The 26052-nt window shown below is 40.6% G+C and overlaps 1 protein-coding gene across 3 annotated transcripts in view; it reads left to right on the top strand.

The window, feature by feature from the left end:
- The window catches only part of LRBA (LPS responsive beige-like anchor protein), a 939113-nt gene that overhangs the window by 679916 nt on the left and 233145 nt on the right, over positions 1–26052 (top strand). For all 3 annotated transcript variants that reach the window (XM_077477021.1, XM_077477022.1, XM_077477024.1), the window contains 3 exons: positions 3538–3640; positions 12958–13073; positions 13216–13328. In XM_077477021.1, coding sequence (XP_077333147.1) covers positions 3538–3640; positions 12958–13073; positions 13216–13328 — 332 coding nt within the window. The remainder of the gene's footprint in view (positions 1–3537; positions 3641–12957; positions 13074–13215; positions 13329–26052) is intronic.

The following is a 26052-nucleotide window of genomic DNA, read 5'->3' as shown; positions in this document are numbered from 1 at the left end:
TAATATTTCATTGCATGGCACAAAAATTACAAACGTTTTTGGCATGCATGCTGCTACTGGGGCCGAGTTGTGCTGAGAAGGGGGGTGGTTTCTCATCTTTGCCCTGGGTACAGAATGATGTTGTCCCAGCACTGACAGGACACATTGTTTTCTTTTTTGTTGTTGTTGTTTGTCTATATTCTTCTTATGGTATATGATAGATATAAAACTTGAAAAGTGAGTCATATTAAAATCATTTTCCAACCAATTGGGTTATTGGCTGCTAAATCTGTAAATATAAATACTGCGTGCACTATTAACAATGTCATTGCACTGCTGCCATGTGGAGCTAACAATTATAATGATCTTAAACAAGAAGCAGGTTATTTCTGTATAGCATTACATAATCTAAGTATAATGCAGACAGGTAGTTTCAAGTCTGCACACAATAAAAATAAAAATAAATCACACATGTCAGCAATACCAAATTACATGTTATGTTTGTGTATCAATTGCTATGACTAAAAACTACAAGTCTGTGCTTCATCGTGTCACAACTTTTACAAAGATGACATGGTCCCTGGCTACCAGGTGGTATGTAATTTTTCTCATCATTAGAGACTGCAAAGATTCTGTTTTAAACCAGAGACCTTATTAGTGAATCGAGGCAATCAGCAGGAGGCACAGCCTTCTCATGCAAATGTGAACGTTCCCATGTATATAAATAAATATTTAGCAATATATGGAAAAACAAGTTGTGTTTTTTTTTTTTTTTAAACCTTCACACTTTTATAAAATTTATATTTACTAAACTGGTGATTTTCAAATATTATATCTAAAAGAATAAATAAATACTCCTGTCTTTTATTCATTTTGAGGTAAATGTTCATAAAAAAGCTTAGCAGACATGTTATGCCTGTTGTATGAGTTTTATACAGCTACAATAATGGAAAATATCAGGGAATATATGAGGATGCAGACCTTTGAATAATACTACCATGGGTGCTACTGGCAAATATTCCTGAAAAAGCTTTTAGCACCGTTTTTCCCCACAAAAAAAGCAAAAAGGGAGTGCTTTTTCACTCCCAAGTTCTTTTTTTTTTTTTTTAGAACCACATCAGTAAAAATTAGTTTTTGAAGCGCTATTGATGGATTTTAATGAAATTAACACCTCACTTTCACTTCCAAACCTTTTGCTTTGTAGAAGCTGTGATATTAGTTATACACAATTAAGCTGTTCAGAGCAGAGTTCCTGATAGCTGCACTTGTGCCATCATCTACAACTGCAGGGAATCGGGGAGCATAGCCATTAGATAAAGAAAAGTCCTGCATGCTGTCCTTTTTTTATAGCACACACTCTGGTGGTGTGAACTGGCCTGAGGAAGGAAGAGTGCTTTTTTGCCTTGTCTTGCATTGCAATGAGGCTAAGTTCACACTCATGCGAATTGAATGCGGGTTTCCCCACATCCAATTTGCATGACCGGAGAGTGTGACCGGCTCTTAATGGAAACAGTTCACACAGCTCCGGTGTGGTCGCCGTCTGCATTGAAATAGTCCTGTGCGTCTTTGGCTCAGTTTCAGGTGCAGGTGCCAATTCAGGCAGAAATTTGGGCCTGAATCAGTGAACAGGAATGCACTGGACCCCCTGTTGTGGCCTGTGGTCTCATCAGTGTGGACCCAGCCTTACACTGGGCAAAGCTGCTTAACATAGTCCCAATACACCTATTGTGAAAAGGAACCTTAAAGTTTGAATGTAATTACTGCAACCTTAAGCAGAGAAAGGGAAAGGGAGGTTACACAGCTCAGGCACCAGGAACTAAACTTCCACTACTGCCCTGCCGACATTGTTGGATGATGAACTTGGGCCCCTTTCACATTGATCTCCTGCACTTCTCCTGCAGTGCCATGTACCCATGGTTTTTCACTTTGCCATAGACTTTTATTATATCCCCTGTGTTTTTGTGCGCTTTCATAAAGCGCACCAAAACACTTGCATGCAGGACTTTCAGAAAGCTGAACCAAAAAACTAGGGACATAATAGAAGTCTATGACAAAGCGCAGTTAACTGACACGAAAACCATGGGTACACTGCGCTGCACCCATGCTGCAGGAGAATCACGCTGCATTAGTGTGAAAAGGGCCTTACTGATTTCAGCAGGATTGCAATGTTTACTTAACATCCTTAGTAACTTTCTGGTTAAATGCACTTGTTCCCTGGAATTGGACTGTAACACATAAGCTGCAGGAAGGATCTTGGCATAGTTAAAATGTGAGTGTAAATAATTTGTTGATTTTCATAGTAATAGTTACAGTTAGTCTCCATGCACACTGGAGCTCATAAACGTCAGTTTTTTGGAGTTTGGGCGTTTTAGCCCATAAACTCCACTCTATCCTATGTGTCCATGCATACATGGACGTTTTTGGACGTTTATCAGCAGTGTAGTTTATGGGCTGTTTTCTGAACACCATAAAATTGCATTCAGGAGCAGTATTAGCAACACCAGACACCGGTAAAAGGTGTTAAACAAGGGTTAACGCTGTAAAGAGAGAGTTAAGCCTTGTTCGGCATTTCTCTGCCCCCTTGGGAGCCCATAGGGCGTTGCGGTGCAACTTGTGGTTCCCACCTTGGACGATACCCTTTGGTCTGGATTTTAAGGGGAACCCGCTTCGAAAAAATGGCGTGGGGACCCCTTGAAAATCTATACCAGACCCTTATAGCCTGGCCGGTCAGGAAAGGGAGGTGACAAGCGAGCGCCCAAACCCCCCCCCCCCCTCCTGAACCAGGCCGCATGCCCTCAACCTGGGAGGTAGGTGCTTTGGGGGAGGGGGGCCCTGCACCCCTTCAACCAACAGCACCTTGTCCCCATGTTGATGAGGACAAGGGCCCTTACCAACAACCCTGGCCGTTGGTTGTCAGGGTTTGCGGACGGAGGGCTTATCGGAATCTGGGAGCCCCCTTTAATAATCATATAGGGAACCATTGATTTTGAATAGAGGCAGAGAAACGCTGCTAAAAGCTAGCGCCGCTGAACGTGCATTAACGGCAATGTGAAAAGCTGATAAATTCACGTTTTTCCATCAGCGTTTTCTGCCAGCAATCCAGAAACAGCTATTTTGAGCTCCAGTGGAGCCTTAGGTTGAAAAAAGACACAAGCCCATCTAGTTCATCCTATACCCCACAGTTGATCCAGAGGAAAGCGAAAAACCCCAGCAATATATTCAATCTTTCAATATATTATTTTCTAAATAGGAGTATGGATCTTGTATAGTAAAATTTGATGTTTATGAAAAACATGTAATTCTTTTGCAATATTTAGGATGAAAGATGCGTTATTTTCTTCACAAGTCAGTTAAGTTGTTTTTTCCTGGAGACATTAATTTGTGCCACTTCTGCTATTTTTTTTTTATCCAGTTTTCATGGATCCTATTTTTTAAGCCCTATAATTACTGTAAAAAAAGTAAAGCTTTGTTTTTGAATTTTAAGACATTGAAACTTTTTGATCTTTCAGACTTTTTCAAACTAAAAAAATCTTAATGCGTGTTGTTTCTTATGTACAGTTGCAGTCATGTTCAACTTTCCGGACCAATCAACAGTGAAAAAAGTGGTTCACTGCCTCCCTAGAGTTGGAATCGGCACGAATTTTGGGCTGCCTCAAACCAGGTGACAAATGGGGGATCTATATCGGGCTACCATACTTTGTATTACTGTGACACACAAGGAATTTATTGTAGTGATCTTTACCTTTTCTGACAAAAAGAATCATTAACATTCATCTTTTGTATTGATTTTATAATTGAGTTTTGAACTACTCTACAGTACATTAAGGTGGTTATAAACTCAAAAGTAAAAATATAATATATTGCAGCTTACCAGTACTTTGATGTGATGGTTGCTTTAGTTTCCTTTTTTGTTGTTTTCTCATTGTCACCTGATAATCCTGCCAGTAAGTCTGTTATACTAGAATACTGCAGATGTAGCAGTTAGAGGTTTGAGACAAACCATTTACCATTGACAGGGGTGCTTACAAAGACACACTTTGATTTATTTACATTTTTTATCTCAAAACTTGCTGTAACTGCCTAAAAACCCTTCCCCCAGACAATGTTGCTGTCCAAAAGCACCCCCTATGTGCATGCATCCAGTGTAAGCACTCTAATATAGGAGTAGGTGTGTTTTTTGGCCAGATCACCAGGTGAAAATGGAGGTAAAAAAGAAAACCAATGAAACCACCACATCTAATGATTGGTAAGCTGCAATATATAACATTTTTTATTTTGGGTTTAATACAGCTTTACATTTTGTTGCATGTGCTAATTTTTATTTTTATTATATTATAGTGAAGTTAAATAAGAGTATAAAATATAAACAGTGCTGGGTTTTAAATGACGATACGCAACCCATGAATTATGCATATACCCGTTATAAATATTTATGAAGGAAAGTGCACAAGCAATAACCATTAAAAAGCTGTACCACGTTCACCCAGACATGATTTATGGTGTTAGGAAATGTGTGTATTTTGCCATAAGCTTTTCTTATTCAGTGTTTTTCCACTTCTGTTACAGAAGTGCAGTTTCTCTTCTTCTGTTGATAGGCTGAAGAGATGATAATTTTGCTAACTGTTTTTGCACAAAGTCTGCCACTGGTGCATCATATCAGTCCTATAGGCTCATTGAAATTGAGGACTGTTAGCAGATTACCATAGGTAATCAGCCTTCAGTTTGTTACACCCGTTGACGTTTAGTGTTTTACTATCTTTGAGCATTAAGCCCCGTTCACATTGGAGCGACTTGTCATTAGATTTGACAGGTCAAAGCACATGACAAGCCTCATCCTATTGCTGGCAATGGCACTGTTTAAATCAGTGCAACGCTGACTTTGTGGTGCCACATCAGTTTGAAAAAGTAGTACAGTGGTGTGAAAAAGTGTTTGCCCCCTTCCTCATTTCCTGTTCCTTTGCATGTTTGTCACACTTAAGTGTTTCGGAACATCAAACCAATTTAAACAATAGTCAAGGACAACACAAGTAAACACAAAATGCAATTTGTAAATGAAGGTGTTTATTATTAAAGGTGAAAAAAAATCCAAACCATCATGGCCCTGTGTGAAAAAGTGATTGCCCCCCTTGTTAAAACATACTATAACTGTGGTTGTCCACACCTGAGTTCAATTTCTCTAGCCACACCCAGGCCTGATTATTGCCACACCTGTTCACAATCAAGGCATCACTTAAATAGGAGCTGCTTGACACAGTAAGGTCCACCAGAAGATCCTTAAAAGCTACACATCATGCCGAGACCCAAAGAAATTCAGGAACAATTGAGAAAGAAAGTAATTGAGATCTATCAGTCTGGAAAGGGTTATAAAGCCATTTCCAAAGCTTTGGGAATCCAGCGAACCACAGTGAGAGCCATTATCCACAAATGGCGAAGACATGGAACAGTGGTGAACCTTCCCAGGAGTGGCCGGCCGCCCAAAATTACCCCAAGAGCGCAGCGATGACTCATCCAAGAGGTCACAAAAGACCCCACAACAACGTCCAAGGAACTGCAGGCCTCACTTGCCTCAGTTAAGGTCAGCGTTCATGCCTCCACCATCAGGAAAAGACTGGGCAAAAATGGCCTGCATGGCAGAGTTCCAAGGAGAAAACCACTGCTGAGCAAAAAGAACATCAAAGCTCGTCTCAATTTCTCCACAACACATCTTGATGATCCCCAAGACTTTTGGGACAACATTCTGTGGACCGATGAGACAAAAGTGGAACTCTTTGGAAGGTGTGTGTCCAAGTATATCTGGCGTAGAAGGAACACTGCATTTCATAAAAAGAACATTATACCAACAGTAAAATATGGTGGTGGTAGTGTGATGGTCTGGGGCTGTTTTGCTGCTTCAGGACCTGGAAGACTTGCCGTGATAAAAGGAACTATGAATTCTGCTGTCTACCAAGAGATCCTGAAGGAGAATGTCCGACCATCTGTTCGTGTACTCAAGCTGAAACGAACTTGGGTTCTGCAGCAGGACAATGATCCTAAACACACCAGCAAGTCCACCACCGAATGGCTGAAGAAAAACAAAATGAAGACTTTGGAGTGGCCTAGCCAAAGTCCTGACCTAAATCCTATTGAGATGTTGTGGTATGACCTTAACCACTTCAGCTCCGGACCAATAAATACCTTAAGGACCAGAGGTCTTTTTGCAATTTCGCACTGCGCTGCTTTAACTGGTAATTGCGCGGTCATGCAATATTGCACCCAAACGAAATTTGCGTCCTTTTCTTCCCACAAATAGAGCTTTCTTTTGATGGTATTTGATTGCCTCTGCGATTTTTTTTTTTTGCGATATAAATGGAAAAAGAGCGAAAATTTTGAAAAAAAAAGATATTTTCTTCTTTTTGTTATAAGAAAAATCGAATAAACTAAATTTTAGTCATACATTGAGGGCAAAATTTATTCAGCCACATGTCTTTAGTAAAAAAAATGTCAATAAGCGTATATTTTTTGGTTTGCGCAAAAGTTATAGCGTCTACAAACTAGAGTACATTTTCTGGAATTTACACAGCTTTTAATTTATGACTGCCGATCTCATTTCTTGAGGTGCTAAAATGGCAGGGCAGTACAAATCCCCCCCAAATGACCCCATTTTGGAAAGTAGACACCCCAAGGAAATTGCTGATGGGTATGTTGAGCCCATTGAATATTTATTTTTTTTGTCCTAAGGGATTGAATAATGACAAAAAAAAAATAAAAAAATTTTTTTTTACAAAAAGTTGTCACTAAATGATATATTGCTCACACATGCCATGGTTATATGTGGAATTGCACCCCAAAATATATTCCGCTACTTCTCCCGAGTATGGGGATACCACATGTGTGGGACTTTTTGGGAGTCTAGTCGCGCACGGCACCCCGAAAACCAATCACCACCTTCAAGATTTCTAAGGGTGCAAATTTTTGATTTAACTCCTCACTACCTATCACAGTTTCGAAGGCCATAAAATGCCAAAATAGCACAAAACCCCCCAAAATGACCCCATTTTGGAAAGTAGACACCCCAAGCTATTTACTGAGAGGCATGTTGAGTCCATGGAATATTTTATATTTTGCCACAAGTTGCGGGAATATTACAAACTTTTTTTTTTTTGCACCAAGTTGTCACTAAATGATATATTGCTCACACATGCTATGGGCATATGTGAAATGACACCCCAAAATACATTCTGCTGCTTCTCCTGAGTACGGGGATACCACATGTGTGGGACTTTTTGGGAGTCTAGTCGCGCACGGCACCCCGAAAACCAATCACCACCTTCAGGATTTCTAAGGGTGCAAATTTTTGATTTAACTCCTCACTACCTATCACAGTTTCGAAGTCCATAAAATGCCAAAATAGCACAAAACCCCCCCAAATGACCCCATTTTGGAAAGTAGACACCCCAAGCTATTTACTGAGAGGCATGTTGAGTCCATGGAATATTTTATATTTTGCCAAAAGTTGCGGGAATATTACAAACTTTTTTTTTTTTTGCACAAAGTTGTCACTAAATGATATATTGCTCACACATGCTATGGGCAGAAGTCAAATTACACCCCAAAATAAATTCTGCTGCTTCTCCCGAGTACGGGGATACCACATGTGGGGGACTTTTTGGGAGCCTAGCCACGTACGGGACCCCGAAAACCAAGCACTGCCTTCCGGATTTGAATATAAAATGCTACCAAAAAACCTGTTAGCGATGGCAGGGATCAGGCCTGACTCTGCGATCGCTGCAGTTATGTGTTTAGTGTTTTGTAAGTGACAGTGATCGATCGATACTGCACTTGGGTGGGCTGGGCAGAGGGGCAAAACGCAGGTGCCAGCAGGTATTTGGGCTGATCCCGCTAACAATGCGTTTTTTTGGAACCCTAAACTGCTGGGGACGCTAGTATAGATCTGATCAGATCAGATATTGATCTGTTCAGATTCTATACCACTACGGGAGGTGTATGCTTTGCGTGTGGGTGTTAGCGGTACTGGCACTAACCTAGCGCTGCCTGGGGCGACGCAGACCCTGACCCTAAAACCTAATTGATATCACCCGCCGGGTGATCAGGGGGTTAAACCTTTAACACTTATACGGTGATCAGTGGTGAAAGGGTTAACTAGGAGCAATCAGGGGGTTCAAATTTTTATTAGGTAGTATATGGGGGTCCCTGGCGCTATATAAAAACCTGACGGGGAACCTAAATAACTAACTGGCTAACCAGCGTCACCAGTGACACTTATACTGTGATCGCTGGTGAAAGGGGGTGAAAGGGTTAACTAGCAGCAATCAGGGGGTTAAAACCATTATTGGGTAGTATATCGGGGTACCTAGCGCTATAAAAACCTGGCGGTGAACCTAAAAAAATAACTAGCTACCTAGCGACACTAGCGACACTGATGCAGCGTTCAGAAAAATTATCGCTTAGTGACACTGGCAAAAGGGGGTGAAAGGGTTAACTAGCGGAAATCAGGGGGTTAAAACCATTATTGGGTAGTATATCGGGGTACCTAGCGCTATAAAAACCTGGCGGTGAACCTAAAAAAATAACTAGCTACCTAGCGACTGTAGCGACACTAATGCAGCGATCAGAAAAACGATCGCTTAGTGACACTGGCAAAAGGGGGTGAAAGGGTTAACTAGCGGCAATCAGGGGGTTAAACCCATTATTGGGTAGTATATCGGGGTACCTAGCGATATAAAAACCTGGCGGTGAACCTAAAAAAATAACTAGCTACCTAGCGACACATGCAGCGATCAGAAAAATGATCGCTTAGTGACACTGGCAAAAGGGGGTGAAAGGGTTAACTCTAGGGGCAATCAGGGGGTTAAATCTTTATTGGGGGGTGATAGGGGGCTACCCTGGACCTAACACTAACTGTCCTGACAGTTTTTACTGTCACAACTGACACTGAATGCATTGATCAGTAAAGAAATGATCAATGCAATCAGTGACACTGTGACTGGGGGGGGAGGGGGGGCGGGGGGGGATCGGGGGGGGGTTTGTGTGCCTGTGTGTACCTACATGTCAGTGTAGTGTTGGTGCACACTTACTTTTACTCTTCTCCTCGTAGTCCGGTCAAAAAGACCGCCCCGAGGAGAATGACATCACTTCCTCCTTCCTGTGTAAACAATACACAGGGGAGGAAGCTTCTCATTGGCCAGGAGCGATCCAGAGGGGGTGGCCGAAAACCAACGGCCATCCCCTCATCACGGAGCGCTCCTGGACCGAATCGGACCGCCGTAACCAGCGGGAGGGGGTCCGATCGGACCCCCCACCCGCTGGAAGGCAATCACGTAGATGTACGTGATTATGCCTGCCTGTGCCATTGTGCTGACGTACATTGGCAATACGGCGGTCCTGAAGTGGTTAAAAAGGCCGTTCATGCTCGAAAACCCTCTAATGTAACTGAATTAGGACAATTCTGCAAAAATGAGTGGGCCAAAATTCCTCCAGGACGCTGTAAAAGCCTCATTGCACGTTATCGCAAACGCTTGGTTGCAGTTGTTGCTGCTAAGGGTGGCCCAACCAGTTATTAGGTTTAGGGGGCAATCACTTTTTCACACAGGGCCATGATGGTTTGGATTTTTTTTCACCTTTAATAATAAACACCTTCATTTACAAATTGCATTTTGTGTTTACTTGTGTTGTCCTTGACTATTGTTTAAATTGGTTTGATGTTCCGAAACACTTAAGTGTGACAAACATGCAAAGGAACAGGAAATGAGGAAGGGGGCAAACACTTTTTCACACCACTGTACATGCACTGCTTTTGGCAATTTCTGGTGCGACTTTAATAGACTGCATGAAGTCGCACCTGACATGTGACTTTGAAATTGTGTGATTTCAGATGAAGTCTCACGATTTTAAAGTTGCATTCAATGTGAATGGGGGCTTAATCACATTAAATGTAATTTTGATATTTTTATATTGGTCAGCAGAAATGTACTCTTTAATGACGGAGTGAAAACCAATCTTTACCAAGTAAGTTCAAGTGGAACCAAAGCCTCTTGCCAAAATCCAAGACCCCAAGTTATAGGTGGTCCGAAACAAGTTCAGATGTGTGTGAACCTTGTTCATGAATCTTCACAGAGGAACCACAGAGCACACCCGCACTGAATAGAGTTGTGTGTCTCTTCTCCACTCCAGCAGTATCACAGCCACCAAGAAAAATGACAACATCCATAGTGTAAAACCACTATATTTATTGGGCAAAAAGACTGTATATCTACTCACAAAATGATTAATGTAATGTGAACATTAATACAGATAACCAGCGTCTCTGCTACCAGATCCAGCATCCACTATAATGTCAGAACGGCCTCTGCTCCACCACTGGAGTGGAGAAGAGAGACAACTGCAGTACACAACTTTTTTTTATACATATATATATATATAATAATATAGTAATTGCTATTTAAAAAAATCTCAGTGTACAATTTAGAGAAGACTGAGTAGGCATGCAAATTTATTTTATTGCAGAGCAGACATTGCATGACTCTTCTGCAATCAAAAGCCTGCTGCTGGCTATTTTTTTTTAACTTAGACTTTTTAATTCCATCTTAGGTATACACTTATTTTTAATATGATCCACACAAATCAATACTAGTGCAGCGTGAGATTAGTTAGTGAAGAAGCAGCACAGTGATAAGACACCCTTTACACCCCCACCTGATCAACTGTAAGAATGTTCCTTGCCAGCTCATTAGCACCTCAACAGAACTGAGTGGACCTAACTGCTGCCCCTTCTATCTATCTATCTATCTATCTATCTATCTATCTATCTATCTATATATATATATATATATATATATATATATACACACACACACACACACACACACTATCTCACAAAAGTGAGTACACCCCTCACATTTTTGTAAATATTTTATTATATCTTTTCATGTGACAGCACTGAAGAAATTACATTTTGCTGCAATGTAAAGTAGTGAGTGTACAGCTTGTTTAACAGTGTAAATTTGCTGTCCCCTCAAAACAACTCAACACACAGCAATGTCTAAACAGCTGGCAACAAAAGTCGGTACACCCCTAAGTGAAAATGACAAAATTGGGCCCAATTAGCCATTTTCCCTCCCAATGTAATGCCACTTGTTAATATTACAAGGTCTGAGGTGTGAATGGGGAGCAGGTGTGTTAAATTTTATGTTATCGCTCTCGCTCTCTGCATTTCTGCAGAGGTTGAAGGAGTGGGGGTCAGCCTGTCAGTGCTCAGATCATACACCGCTGATGCACAAGAAAGCCCGCAAACAGTTTGAGGACAAGCAGGCTAAGGACGTGGATTACTGTAACCATGTTCTGTGGTCTGATGAGACCAAGATAAACTTATTTGTTTCAGATGGTGTCAAGCGTGTGTGGCAGCAACCAGGTGAGGAGTGCAAAGACAAGTGTGTCTTTCCTACAGTCAAGCATGGTGGTGGGAGTGTCATGGTCTAGGGATGCATGAGTGCTGCCGGCACTGAGGAGCCAGAGTTCATTGGGTAACCATGAATACCAACATGTACTGTGACATACTGAAGCAGAGCATGATCCGCTCCCTTCGGGGCAGTATTTTAACATAACGACCCCAAACACACCTCCAAGATGACCACTACCTTGCTATAGTAGCTGTGGGTAAAGGTGATGGACTGGCCAAGCATGTCTCCAGACCTAAACCCTACTGAGCATCTCTGGGACATTCTCAAATGGAAGGTGAGGGAGCGAAAGGTCTCTAACATCCACCAGCTCAGTGATGTCGTCATGGAAGAGTGGAAGAGGACTCCAGTGCAACCTGTGAAGCTCTGGTGAACTCCATGCCCTAAAGGGTTATGGCAATGCTGGAATATAATGGTGGCCACACAATATTGACACTTTGGGCCCAATTTGTACATTTTCACTTGGGGGTGTACTCGGTTTAGACATTAATGGCTGTGTGTTATTTTGAGAGGACAGCAAATTTACACTGTTATTCAAGCTGTACACTCACTAATTTACATTGTAGCAAAGTGAAATTTCTTCACATGAAAAGATATAAAATTTTATTTTATTTTTTTCATCTGCCTCAGAGTGAATCCTTCCATATCTTTTTTTCTCGTCTTATTTACCTATCTAACAGTACCTGTTCATGAAGGGTTTTGTAAGCTCTCTATTCATTTCATAGGTTTCCTGCAATCCCTAGATATTGGCTGTGAAAAAGTCTGATTTCAAACTTTTTTTTATGTATTCCTTCTGCCTGAATACAATAACACACCTTTTCCAGTTGTCTTTAATTATTTATTTTTATTGGCTGAGAACAGATGGAGGAAACAAAAATGAAAATGCATAAAGTTGATTTTTGCACAGAGTTTTCCCAGTTGCTATTAAGATATTGCTAGAGTGCTATGGCAGTTGAAAGCAGCATACTCTGTGCACAGGTACTGTTAGAAGGGATATCCAGAGGAAAGATACGGGTTACAATAACAATGTTATATGCACATGCCGAAAGTGACTCAAAAAAGTGTCAACAAAAATGAAAACAATAGCACAATGTAACAGAACTGTAAAATACGGTTGTTTATAGTCGCCTCTTTTGTAGAACTGCTATCAGACACTTGTGTCTGGTAGTGTGCCCCCCAACTGGGCCCTTTGACTCCTCCCACCAACTAGTGGGTCACGGCTGTGTCGTGACCTTTTTTTTACAGGATGATTTTGTTTAATAGTAACAGTCTCTTTAAGCATACTATGTTTTTTTGTTTTGTTTTTTAAACACAGGCTTACACAGGGGATTTAATAATTGGCTTGTCTGGCTCAGGCACTTAAAAAAGTGTCTGTCTGTCACTGTTCTCTGTGTGTGATGTATATACATGTCTGTAAATAAAGCTTTTGCTTATGTTTTCCTCAGTTTGAGGGAATTAACATATGTAGTCAACACTTTTTCTGTTTTTTAACTGGAAATTTGTATGTCTCTTTTTCTCTTGGCAGGCGCATCTCCCTAGCTACTGCTCGGCAGATATTTAAAGCATCAAATATGACTCAGCGTTGGCAGCACAGAGAAATTTCAAACTTTGAATACTTGATGTTTCTGAACACAATAGCTGGTAATCTGGCAGCTGTATTACCTTTAACACATTTTCAGATTTTATATATTTTTCATGTGTATCCTGATCTATAGAAATGCATTTCTAGTCAGTGGTATCAGATTCTGTAATCCACACAAATCTAAATGTGCTGTCTTTACAGGACGGACCTACAATGACTTAAATCAGTATCCAGTATTTCCTTGGGTCATCACAAACTATGAATCAGAAGAGCTGGACCTTACTCTTCCAAGCAATTTTAGAGACTTGTCCAAGGTGTGTACCTTTCTACAATGTGTGTGTCCTCCAAGAGTTGGGCTCCTTTATTTTAAACTGATTTACAATTTCTTTTTGGTGACTGACTTGGTACTAATGGGTGGGTGCTAGGCCAATATAATGCCTATATTTAAAAGGGTATCAAAATCTTTACGAATAAGTGCAGCTCTTTTATTTTAACGTCTATAGTCGAGAAGATGCTTGAGAATTTGATAAAGGACCACATAAAATATTTTTTTCTAGAAAACAGTAAGAGAACTGTTAAGTGAGTCTCCCAGAAACTACTCTGGTAACTGGAATGTCGACTGAGCACCAGCGATGTCCCTGCAGTATCTCTCCTCTTACAGGAACCTCTCTCTAACAGGTAGGGTCTCTGTCCCTCACCCATCCACTCATTCCAGGAGTTGCCTAAATGACCTGGGGACCCATATTTAAAAGGGTTGTCCCACCCAAGATGACTGCCAAAGGTCACCAGAGGTTGTAGCATGCAGTTAGACAGCTGCTCCCTCTGAGGCACCTACAGAGTCTGCAAAGGAACAGGTTAAAGACTGTATTCAGGGCGTAGTGCTTTAATAATTCATACTCTTTATGATCAAAGGTTGTTAGCAGTATAATCCAAAGTTTAGGGTCTTTATCCGTATTGAATGTTGTGTTAGAACATAGTGTTGATAATAGCATGCAATGCCAATCTGCAGTTTTTGCGCAAAAAAATAAATACTTTCTTGCATTAAAAGCGCTATAGACTCCAGAGTGAGAAACGTAATCATGCCTTTATAAGCATTAGTAAGACCACATCTTCAATATGTAGTTCAGTTTTAGGCACTGGTTCACAAAAATGATGTTGGGAAACCTGTGAGTTCAGAGAAGGTAACCAAACGAATGCCTGGCACACACGGATCAGAAAATCTGATGAAAAATACCGCTTTCGAAGCGGTCGTACGATAATCTGATCATTAGTACACAGCTTTCGAGAGCTGATCACGACAGTTCATCCTAAATTATTCGAAGGGACAAACACGAAAAATTTTCTCATAAGATATCAGATCGTACGATTTTTATTGATTCAGTGTGGTATGTGGCCAAAAAAATTGGAAGAGCAAGACCACGCATGCTCAGAAACGAAAGAATACAATACAACACAACATTAATTCCAAAGTTGTTTTCCATTGATAATTTTCAGAAGTTTAGTCAGCACTTAATTTTCGATGTGAGATTAGCAAGCAAAAAGAAAAAATTATGAACATTCAAACAATATTCTGATTGTGTGTATGAGGCTTTATACAAGGCATGGACAAGCTCAGCTATGATGAAAGATTAGCCAAACTAAATTTATTCTCTCTATGATCAACATGTATAAATCCCTAAATGGCCCATATAGTGCAAAATTATTCATTACAAGAAGGTCATTACAAAGCGCAAGGGAGAATTCTTTGTGTCTGAAGGAAAGAAGTTTAACCTTCACATACGGAAAGACTTCTTCACAGTAAGAACTATGAAAATGTAGAATAGACTCACTCAAAAACTAGTTATAACCAGCTCAGCTGATTGTTTAAAAAGCTCTGCATGCTTTCCTAAATGCACTGAATATAACTGACTATTAACATTCATAAGTATTAACACCAGAGATTATTGATCCAGGTAAGATTTTTTTTATTTATTTTTTGGATCAACTGTAGGTATAGGGTCGCATGCATGGAGGTTTCCAGTTCATTCAATTTGTGTCAGACTAAAAAAAAAGATTTTATATATAATATAAAATCTTTTTTTTTAGTGTGTGTATGTATATATATATATATATATATATATATATATATATATATATATATATATAGAGAGAGATATCTATATCTACGGTAACTCAAAAGTGAGTGGAGTTCAAATCAGCATTAGCTGTTGATTTTTATACTGCATATTTATTTTGTGCACAGCTAAGAGTATGCAGCCTCTAAAAGCACAGCAAAGAAAATGTAGCTTAGCCTCATTTGGGTGGATGCTGAATGGATTGGTTTTGTGATTTATTTTTTTTTTTTAAATGCAGCATACCTGGTCTTGTTCTTCTCACTACAGGATATTCTGCTTATATTTATCCATATACTGTAGTTAACAATGAATGTGTCTTGCAGACTTACATGAGCAGCCTGATTAATCCTTATAATGTGAAATGCCTCAGAGTGAACAAATTGGTGCCATTTCTATTAATTGACCTGTCGAGGGCTACATGAGAAAATAATACTCTGTATGACTCCAGCTTTGAAGAGAGTATTTTAAACATGTTAATGTAATTTTTAATGAATGAGGCAACCAATTATTCAGTCTTTTAAAATGTTACTGTATATAATATATGCAAGTAGCTCCTTAGTTCTATAGGATACCAAATATGCGTGCTAGTGTATGCACTTTTTCCTGACTTATGGAAATAATCTGCTTGCGTTTTTAATGTAGTTTCGTTTTTTCATTGTTTCTTGCTACATCATATACTGTATATTCACTTTCATTCCATGTAACAGCCTAAATAGTGCCATTCCTTTGCCTCCTTTTAAGTCCACAGAATTCATGAGGCCTTATGAACATGAACTAAAGCACACACTCCCTGTCTCTACTGTAATCATTACTGAGCACATTCCCTTTGCTGCATATCTGGATTTAGCGTTCTTCAGAGGAAAATTGCAAGTCCAGTAAAATGTATACAATTTATGGTATAACGTGGCAAATGCTACAGCTACTATACCCAAGTTGTCTGTTGACACTCTCGTTTTAGAAAGAACAAATCTTTATTAGTTTGCCCATTGATTCCATGGAGGACTTGTGGCACTGCTTTGTGCTTTTCTTTGCATACATTTGCCAGAGATCTGATACTCTGGAGGAATTTATCCTCAAAACGTATTTGTACTTTACTTTTGTATCCACTGACTCAGTCTTGAGCAAATGCACCTTGATTGTCCTGCTTGTTTTATACAGCATATATCCCTTAATAGAACAAGTAGTTTTAGGAGAATGTAGGGAGACAGGACAGGACAACACTGAGTGCGGGTTAACTGCTGGAAATGGGCTTGAGGCGTATAGAAGTCTAAAGTTATATTAAACCCAAATTTTTTTAGACACTTTAGGCAGCTGATTTATTTACTTAGTATCAGCTTCTTTATCTGTTATTCTTTGCCTATGTTCCTGTTTAAAGTGGTCGTAAACTTCATACATTTGAACAAAGCACATCCTTCTATTCTGTTTACTTGCCTCTATCCAAAGCACTGAGTGATTTCTCTCTGCTGCCTTGTTCCTCAGATAACAGTATAAGTCCCTTTCCCGAAACCAAGTGATAAAAAAGGTGAAGTGGGGGAGAGTGCTCCAGCACACAGCCGGTGACCGACATCCACAGTTCTGCATGTTTTGTGTGTAGTGCGAGGAAGGGGGTTGGCTCCTTTCAGCACCCTAAGGGCAACCCTTGCATGCAATGACTATAGCTGTCTCCCTAGACTGTGTATATCCATAGAAACACACAGCGCTATAGCCTAGGATGACAAAACGCACCCCTGCTCCATTCGCCACCCTTCCTTCCTTCCTTCCTTCCTTCCTCTCTTCCGGACTCATGACTGCACTGTCCACTGTTTGCTCTTTCCTGTGAAGACCAAACATTTAGGAAGCAGCACTGAGAGAGCAGGAGCCAGCATCACTGAAAGTTCTAAACTGCAAGTGCTGGTGTAAGAACGTTAATAGTTTATTGGGGAATGTTTATGCAACACTTTAATTATAAAAGCAGCATAGAAAAATTGATCCAGAGTGGAGCTGCTGTTCTTAGCATCATATGTATTTTATGCGTTAGGAAAAGGAACAGCTTATTGGTTGCTGTGGCCAACTGCTCTGCTCTTATTTCAGGATTCGTTACATTTTGCATACATTAGTGTTTAAAGGGAAAAATCTGTGTGATTTAGCTCATCTCAAGCAATCAGCGTCTCTCCTCTTTTCCATACTGTAAGGGTAGGAATGGACAAAGTATAGGAGAAAAAGCAAATGGTGTTTAGTTGGAGCTTGTTATTGAGGCAAACCAGGCAGTGAGAATGTTCTTTATTGGACACCTACCCAGCCATCACACATTGCTACCAGTTATCATAAAGTGCCTTTTACTTGTCCCATCAATTTTGAGTTTTACTTTTATTTGAAAGCATATTTTTCTTTACAAAAGTTTGCTTTATAAAAACTACAGAGACCCTCATGGATCTCTGGCATGTAAAAGATGATAATGTGATACTTTCTCTGTTGTATGCTTTTTATTTCTGCTCCTTGAAACTTCACAGTATAGTTCTCTGAGAACAGTACTGAGAACAGTGATTCAGTGTATGGATGCACATTTTGCCGTTCCATGTATTTATGCACTCCTAAATTATGGATGACACCAAAACTGCAGACGCAGGATGCTGGGGGCTGAGGAATGAGACGACTTGCAAGAGCTGTCTGTCTGGTATACAGAAAAAGGTTAGATAAGAGACAGACCTGTATCTAGTGACTAAAATGGAGACAGATTACTGTACAATGACTTTCCACAGAAATAAGAGGGTTTACATTGAATAAGGCTAAAAGAGGAGAACCCAGACATAGAAAGGGCTTGGGGGCCCTCTACGTGCAGCTCCTTCAGAGCCTTTGTAGCACACACACGTACCTTTTCAGCAGTGTTGGAAAACTCACAGTAGGCGCTCAAATGAATCCATTGCGAGGATGAGGCTCTGCACAAATTTTCTACATAGTTGTGAAACTGTTAGTAAGGGATAGTTGGCTAAAAGAATAATTTGCAAGGCTCCAAATGTGGAATAAGAACATTGTTATTTGTGATATGTAAATACTTACTGTTTGAGAGGATAACTCACTTTTGTTTAAAAAAAATAAATAAAATTATACATATATATATTATATTATTAGGTGTCTGATTTGTCCACTGCATTATCACAGTCCTGCTAAAAATCGCTCATCACCGCCATTATTAATAAAATAAATAAAAAAGCTACGATAACTTTTGTGCAAGCCAATTATTATACACTTATTGGGATTTTTTTTTTACCAAAAATATGTAGCTGAATTGGCCTAAATTGATTAAGACTTTTTTTTTACTTTTTTTTTTTTCATTGGATATGTTTTATAGCAGAAAGTAAAAAAATATATAATTTTTTTTTTCAAAATTGTCAGCTTTTTTTTTTTATCACGCAAAATATAAAGACCGCAGAGGTGATCAAATACCACCAAAAGAAAGCTCTATTTGTGGGGAAAAAAATTACATAAATTGTATTTGGGTACAGCGGCGCATGACCATGCAAATGTCAGTTAAAATAATGGATTGCTGTATCGCAAAAAATGGCCTGGTCATTAAAGGGGTAACACCTTCCAGGACAGAAGTTGTTAATTGAAAATAGAGTTTTTGCTGCAGACTTTGTCCCCACTTTGTCTCCATTTCCAGGCAGAATATGAAGGAAGATCTCCCATATGGGGTCATGGAGCTAAATAAAAGAAGTTTCACACTCTGTCAGAAATATTTTAAAAATAACTCCTGTTTAGGGAGTAAACATAGGCTTTTGTTGCTTTTATTTTTTATTTTTTGTTAAAAACTATCCATTAGAAATGCATCTTATTTCTTTTTATATTGCAAAATGATTGTGCAGTATTTATTTTCTGTAGTTCTAAAAGCCTTTAAAGGTTGTAGTAATTATTTTTGAATGTATAGACTAAGAATAAGTACAATATCTGTTAAAAATAAATAAATGAATACAATGATCTGAAACAGTGGTTAGTGCTATAATTTAGCTGAAAGCGGAGTACCACCCAAAAGGGTACCCACTCCCACTTCCGCTTAGGCGATCTGAGTGGAAGTTCTCCTCTCCCCCTCCCTTCCTGCAGTCTTCTGGGACACGTCAAAGGGCCCAGAAGACTGCCAGACCATTCAAGAGAGGCAGAGGGACTTGCGTATGTGCAGTGTGCACCCGGCTTTAAATCTGCAAGCTGTCACAGCCGTTTGCCCACAGTTGAAATGCCAGCTCCAGGGAGAGAAGCAGCAGTTCGGATGACCACATCCCTGTATTCTGGGACAGGTGAGTGTGTGTTTATTAGAAGTAGGCAGCTATAGTTTTTTGTAGCTGCTGACTTTTATTAAACGCACACAAATGACTGGAGCTCCACTTTAAAGTGCTATATTTTTGCTCTAGGTTTACAACCACAATGGGAAACACCTACTTTATAATTGCTACATGCCCCCAGTCACATAGCATAGCTTGAAAAAATATTTTAAAATTGCAGCTTTCCTTTTTGGATGCTCTATTCAGGATCCTCAGCAAGGAAAAATACAAGGTAGTGAAGGGGCTAAATGGACAGCTGTGTTCCGCATAATTAACCCAGTTTGTACTGTGCAGACAGGCTTCACTGTCAATGGTAAATAGATTTTAACAATGACTGTCCTAAATAAGGGTTAAAAAATTTAGAAACCGCCCTTCCACACTGCTCTTTAAAAAAAATATAAAAAGGCAACACAAAAAACACAGTGGGATTTTCACAAATATGACTGCAAAAGTTGAAATACACTTTACAATTAATGCTTATATTTGTCTGTGTACCATGATGGAAAGGAAGATATACAAGAACTGATATTGATTACCACATATGAACCACAATTAATATACTCCTTAAAGAGGTAGTCCGCCTAAAAAAAAAAAAAATTATTAAAAGCCAGCAGCTACAAATACTGCAGTGAGTCGTGCAGCGCAATGAGAATGGTCCACGCTGTCTCTGGGACCTGTGTGTGGGAAGAGGAAGAGGCATAGACTCCCGTGGGAGAAGGAATCCGCCTATGGCGGAAGCTCAGCATAGAGAATATCGAGGACCAGATGGTCCCTGGCAGTCTCTGACTCTTAGAGGCCCGGGCACGACGTTATGATGTCACGTCCAGCCTGTAAACACTGGCGTGTGTTCTGCTGAAAAGCCAAGATTTTTTTTTATTTTTTCTGTTTTCTTTTTCATCTCAGGCTTTCCATCTCCATAAAGAAGACCTGTCATGTTCTATTCCTATTACAAGGATGTTTACATTCCTTTTAATAGGCATAAAAGTGATCAAAGAAATAAAGGGAAAGTGTAAAAATAAAATAAACAAAAAAAAGTGTTGCGCCCACATATGTAAAAGGTGTTCAATTCACACATGTAAGGTATCGTGACAACTGTTAGAGCAACAATTCTATCCCAAGATCCCCTCTAACTCTAAACAGGTAAACTGTAATACTTTTTAAAGCATTTCCTATAGAGATTTTTAAGTTATGAGGTTTGGCGCAATTCCACTAGTGTGCGCAGTTTTAAAGCATGACATGTTAGGCATCTATTTACTTAAATTTACTATAAATATTTTAAATGTTTAGGTGTTCTGAGTAATTTTCCAGGAAAAAAATTCTGGAGTGCCAGAATTGGCCCGGATGGGAAGTGGTAAAACATATTCCTAACTTCAACGAGTTTTGTTTATGCAAGTGTTTACATGTTTGGTAAGGAAATTCTGCTGTGTGCGTTGCAGTATCATCATTTAATAACCATAATAATAGGCATGCAAAATGTTCTCTTTGCCTTTTTACACACTAGGTATATAAACACATTTTTGCCTAAAATGATATGCAGTAAAAAAGAAATGTAAGTTTTGCCTCTTCGATAAGATTGTTTTGCAATTTGTACACATGTCTGTTCATAGTTATCAAGAGTGCTGCCTGAAGGATTCCATTGCTATCTGAGCAGTAGATAAAATGTAAAATACAGTACAGTCTAGCAGGTCACTGTTGTAACATATTTACACTTATAACAGCTACTAGAGTTACTGCTTTACTTTACTGTGTATTCTACTATGCAAGTGTGTGTGTGTGTGTGTGTTAGTTTTTTTTTGTTTTTTTTTTCCTTTTTAGCATGGCAAAATGTGGTGGTGTCCGCAAAGACTGCTCTTTTTCCCTTTCTATTAATGTTGTGTTTGGCTTTATCTAAAACGTTGTTGTACCAAATCCTGATGCTGGTGTTGTGGTAGTTCTGAGACTGGAATCACCTGAACTTGGTATTGAGTGTTGATCCCCATGCTGTGTAATATTGCTACCTAGTGATTCTCCTCCTTATCATTGCTGTTCCTGGATTGTGGTACTAGGACTCAATGTTTAAAAAGTGGAGAATTCAAGTCAAAAACTATTTTTTCCATAAAAAAATATTATTTTATTCATTAACCACTTGCTTACTGGGCACTTAAACCCCCCTCAGTCCCAGACCAATTTTCAGCTTTCAGCGCTGATGCACTTTGAATGACAATTGCGCGGGCATACAACACTGTACCCAAATGAAATTTTTATCATTTTTTTCCCACAAATAGAGCTTTCTTTTGGTGGTATTTAGTTACAGCTCGGAGTTTTATTTTTTGCTAAACAAACAAAAAAAGATGCAAAAAAAAAAAAAAAAAATCATGTTTTAATAGTTTGTTATAAAATTTTGCAAACGGGTAATTTTTCTCCTTCATTGAAGTGCGCTGATTAGGCGGCACTGATAGGCTGCATTGGTGGGCACTGATGGGCTGCATTGGTGGGCACTGATGGGCTGCATTGGTGGGCACTGATAGGCTGCACTGGTGGGCACTGATAGGCATAGTTAAGGCGGCACTAATAGGCACAGATAAGGCGGCACCGATGGGCACAGATAAGGCAGCACTGATGGGCAAAGATGGGCACAGATAAGATGGCACGGATGGGTGGCACGGATAAGTGGCACGGATGGGTGGCACGGATGGGCACTGATAGGTACCACAGATAGATGGGACTGATGGGCACTGATAGGTGGCACTGATAGGTGGCTCTGATAGGTGGCACTGCTGGGCACTGATGGGCGGCACTGCTGGGCACTGATGGGCGGCACTGCTGGGCACTGATGGGCGGCACTGGGGTGCAGCACCTTTGAGGCAGATTTTGGGTGGCACTGTGGGTGGCACTGCTGGGTGGCACTGTGGGTGGCACTGTGGGCACTGCTGGGTGGCACTGTGGGCACTGCTGGGTGGCACTGTGGGCACTATGGGCACTGCTGGGTGGCACTGACAGGGGGGCACTTACTTTATTTCAGGATGGCACTGCGGGTGGCAGGTGGGCACTGGCAGGGGGCAGGTGTCCGTTTAAATTGCTGGCCGTGATCGGGACTGATGTCCCGAACACGGCCGCCGGCGATCGGCTTTTTTTTTTATACTAGCCGATTACCGGCTCCGTTTTATCACATGATCAGCTGTCATTGGCTGACAGCTGATCACGTGATAAGGGGTCGGGATCGACCCCTTACACGGATCGGTGATCAGGCGAGTCTCACGGACTCGCCGATCACAGAGCGCGCCGCGCGCGCCCCTCAGGGGGCGCGCAGGCCGCTCGTAACCGGGACTACGTCAATAGACGTAGTCCCGAAAATGTGGGTCCGCGCTATTGCCGTCATTTTGCAATAGCGCGGTACCCAAGTGGTTAAAAGACAATTGGACATTAGTATGATACATAAGTATAATTATAATTCATCAATACTGTGAGGGAGTACCCTCTGATGTATATTATCAGTTATATCACATGGTACTATCTACTGTTTGCTTCCCCTTCTTAGTCCAAACGGTCTCGCATTGTGTACACCAGAGCTCATATTTTAACTTTTGTATCATATTGATGTCCAATTGTCTCTTAATGAATAAAATTAATATTTTTTTTATGGAAAAATATTTTTCGACTCCTATTTGCTGCTAAAAAGCCCCATGGGGAATTCTCCACTTCCATTCAAACATTTTGTATCAGGACTCCCATAGATATGTCATTTGTTGTTATTGTGGTACTAGGACTCAGGCCTATCCTTTCTCTGCCACATTGCTACCCCGATAGCCTGGTGCTTGGCCTTTCTGTGCCCAGATGGCTGTATGAGGACTTTGGTTCTTGCTGTGCCATGTTTTTACCCCATGATCCTGCTGTTTCTCCTTTATGTGCCCAGATTGCTGTACTAAGACTCAAGTAAGTAAAGTAAACTCACATCCTTAATGTGCCATTGTGCTACCCCACAGTTCTGCAGCTTATCCTTGTTGTGCCTGAATTGCTGCACTTTGACTCTAGTATTCATCTGCAAATGTTTGTACCACCATTTTTTATTACCTTTCTAATATCGCTTCTGTGCTGCCTAAAGATTTCTACATTATACTGAATTCTGTGGTTCATACCTGCCTGTCCAGCATTGAAACTGGAATCGTTAATTGGTGGTCTCTTAAAAAAAAAAAAAACAGCCATTCACTGGGAAGATCAGTGTACTGAGGTTTCTCCACCCACCCCCAATTAGAAGCCTGTCTAATTATCTAAAGCCCCATACACACTATCAGATTTTTGTGATGATTTTTGTCTTCAGATTTACCAAAACCATGTAGTGCAAGGGCCTGCCTGATTTGCATACAAATTGAAACTCCTAAGGTTTGACCTCATATGCCTTTGGTAAATCTGAAGGAAAAAATCAGCAGAAAATCTGAGGCTTTATACTTAAATTTCACTCATACTTGGTATAGGCAAGTTGTATCATGCTAATTATATTTCCTGTTCCAGAGATTTCTCTATACCTATACCTAAATAAGTGCATTCTGAACTGCTTCAACAGATCTGGATTGGTGGCAAAGGTATATGTTTCTGTATAGCAACTTTTGGACCTAGTCATCTTTGTTAATGTTATTAAAGGGTTAGATACAACTGAGTATCTTGGCACCCAAGCCCTCACAGAAACTTCAAATGCATTTGCTTAATAACAAACATCTCATTATGCCAATATTTTTAAAATGCAAACCAGAATTACTAATATGATTTCTTTTGCTAAGGCTAAGAAACATTTATTCTTTAAAAACAAAGTATCTGTCTAAATTTAAAAGGTTCTAGACGGTGAGATTTTTACAGCACAACCAAAGAAAACATAGTTATAAAATACAAAGTTTATTACAAAATTGGACACAGCAGTTTTTGTAGTTGTCCAGACAGCATTTAAGTTAGGTATCCATTAATCTGAAATAAATAATACACTTAATATCATTTACGGAAGTTTGCAGAGTATCTGGATAGTTTGTGAAAAGTAGCTGGAAACAAGTGATTCGCAGTACATACCGTTGGAGATGCATGTGTCTTTCTTTCATATGTAAAATCACCATGCTGTGTGTGATCTCAATAGTGCTTGTGCTACCCAACCTGGGTTTCCTCAGGATCTTTGACCTTGGTGAGGAATCTGGCAAACTCCTTGCCTACTTGGCTAACGTGATAACCATACTGTTATTTCTCTTAAAGCGGGAGTCCGCCGGGACTCCGCGTTTTTTTTTTTTTTTTTAAAGTCAGCAGCTGCAAATACTGCAGCTGCTGACTTTTAAAATAGTGACACTTACCTGTCCAGCGCGCCCGCGATGTCGGCACCCGAAGCCGATCTCTAGATCGACACTCGAGTGCTGCCGTCGCCATCTTGGGTATGGGAATCAGGAAATGGAGCCTTTCGGCTTCATTTCCCGGTTCCCTACTGCGCATGCGCGAGCCGCGCTGCGCAATGAGGACGGTCCCCGCTGCCTCTGGGATCTGTGTGTTTCCCAGCAGGCAGCGGGGCACTTGCGGAAGGGGGCGGGCACTTGCGGAAAGGTGCGTAATGTGCGCCCCTTTCCGCAGAGAGCTAGCCCGAAAGTGGGTGCAGTTACCTGGATTATCCAGGTAACTGCACCCCCCTCCCCCCTGAAAGGTGCCAATTGTGGTGCCGGAGGGGGGGAGGAATCCGATGAGCGGAAGGTCCATTTTAGGGTGGACCTCCGCTTTAAATCTTCCACAAGCCTTCTTACAGAACCACTGTACTTATACACCTTTAGATCCACCAATAAAGCCAAGGAAATTTCTCTTTTTCCTCAGCTAGTTCCTCTGATATGGCTAACATTATCCCAATTTTTGCAATTTTCAATGTTTTAAGCCATCTTGCCTTTTACAGGAAGATCGGACAGGCGGTTTGTTTCCATCCGATTGCCCTGTAGAGGAGAGTGGGACTCCCTAACTGCTCCTCCTTTAGCTGAAGAGGTGGTAGCTGGGGGTGTTCACATGCTGGAGGTATACCCTCGAGAATAGGGCTGCACTCCAACTACACTGCAACTGTGTACATTGCAGGCGGTTGGGGTGTGGTGATGCTGCAGTTACGGTGTTAAAACAGTTGGTGATTAAGTAACATAATGCCTCTTTACCACCTGTCAAATGCCTGATCTAAGTGATCTAAACATGGATTGCTTTTCAAAGGAGCTGCAGTCCTTGCTGCTATTATGAAAAAGCCCTAAAAAAAACTGTTCGGATAGTACAGGAATAGGGAGAGTCAGGATTAAAAGTAACATACATACATATAAACACACACACACATTCAAACACGTGCACACACACACATTCAAACACATGTACAAACATAAACACATACAGACACATGCACACGTACACATACACACACGTGTACGCACAGACACATGTACATAATCACACACATACAGACATGTGTACAAACACATGTATAAAATCCTTTAAGAAGTTCTAGTACAGTACCTGTCTTCACACAGCCGGGTACTGCACTCTAGGGGGAGGCAGAGGGCACAGCACACGCACCCAACCCCCCCCCCCCCCCCCCCTTAATTCTCAATTTACTGTGTCTGACTGAGCTCCCTCCCAGTGCCGATGTACAGTTCAGTCGGGGGATC

This window comes from Lithobates pipiens, unplaced genomic scaffold (assembly GCF_037356315.1).
Source record: "Lithobates pipiens isolate NorthernLeopardFrog02 unplaced genomic scaffold, aLitPip1_a1.2 Scaffold_13, whole genome shotgun sequence".
Lineage (NCBI taxonomy): Eukaryota > Metazoa > Chordata > Amphibia > Anura > Ranidae > Lithobates > Lithobates pipiens.
This window is presented reverse-complemented; position numbering and strand designations above follow the sequence as displayed.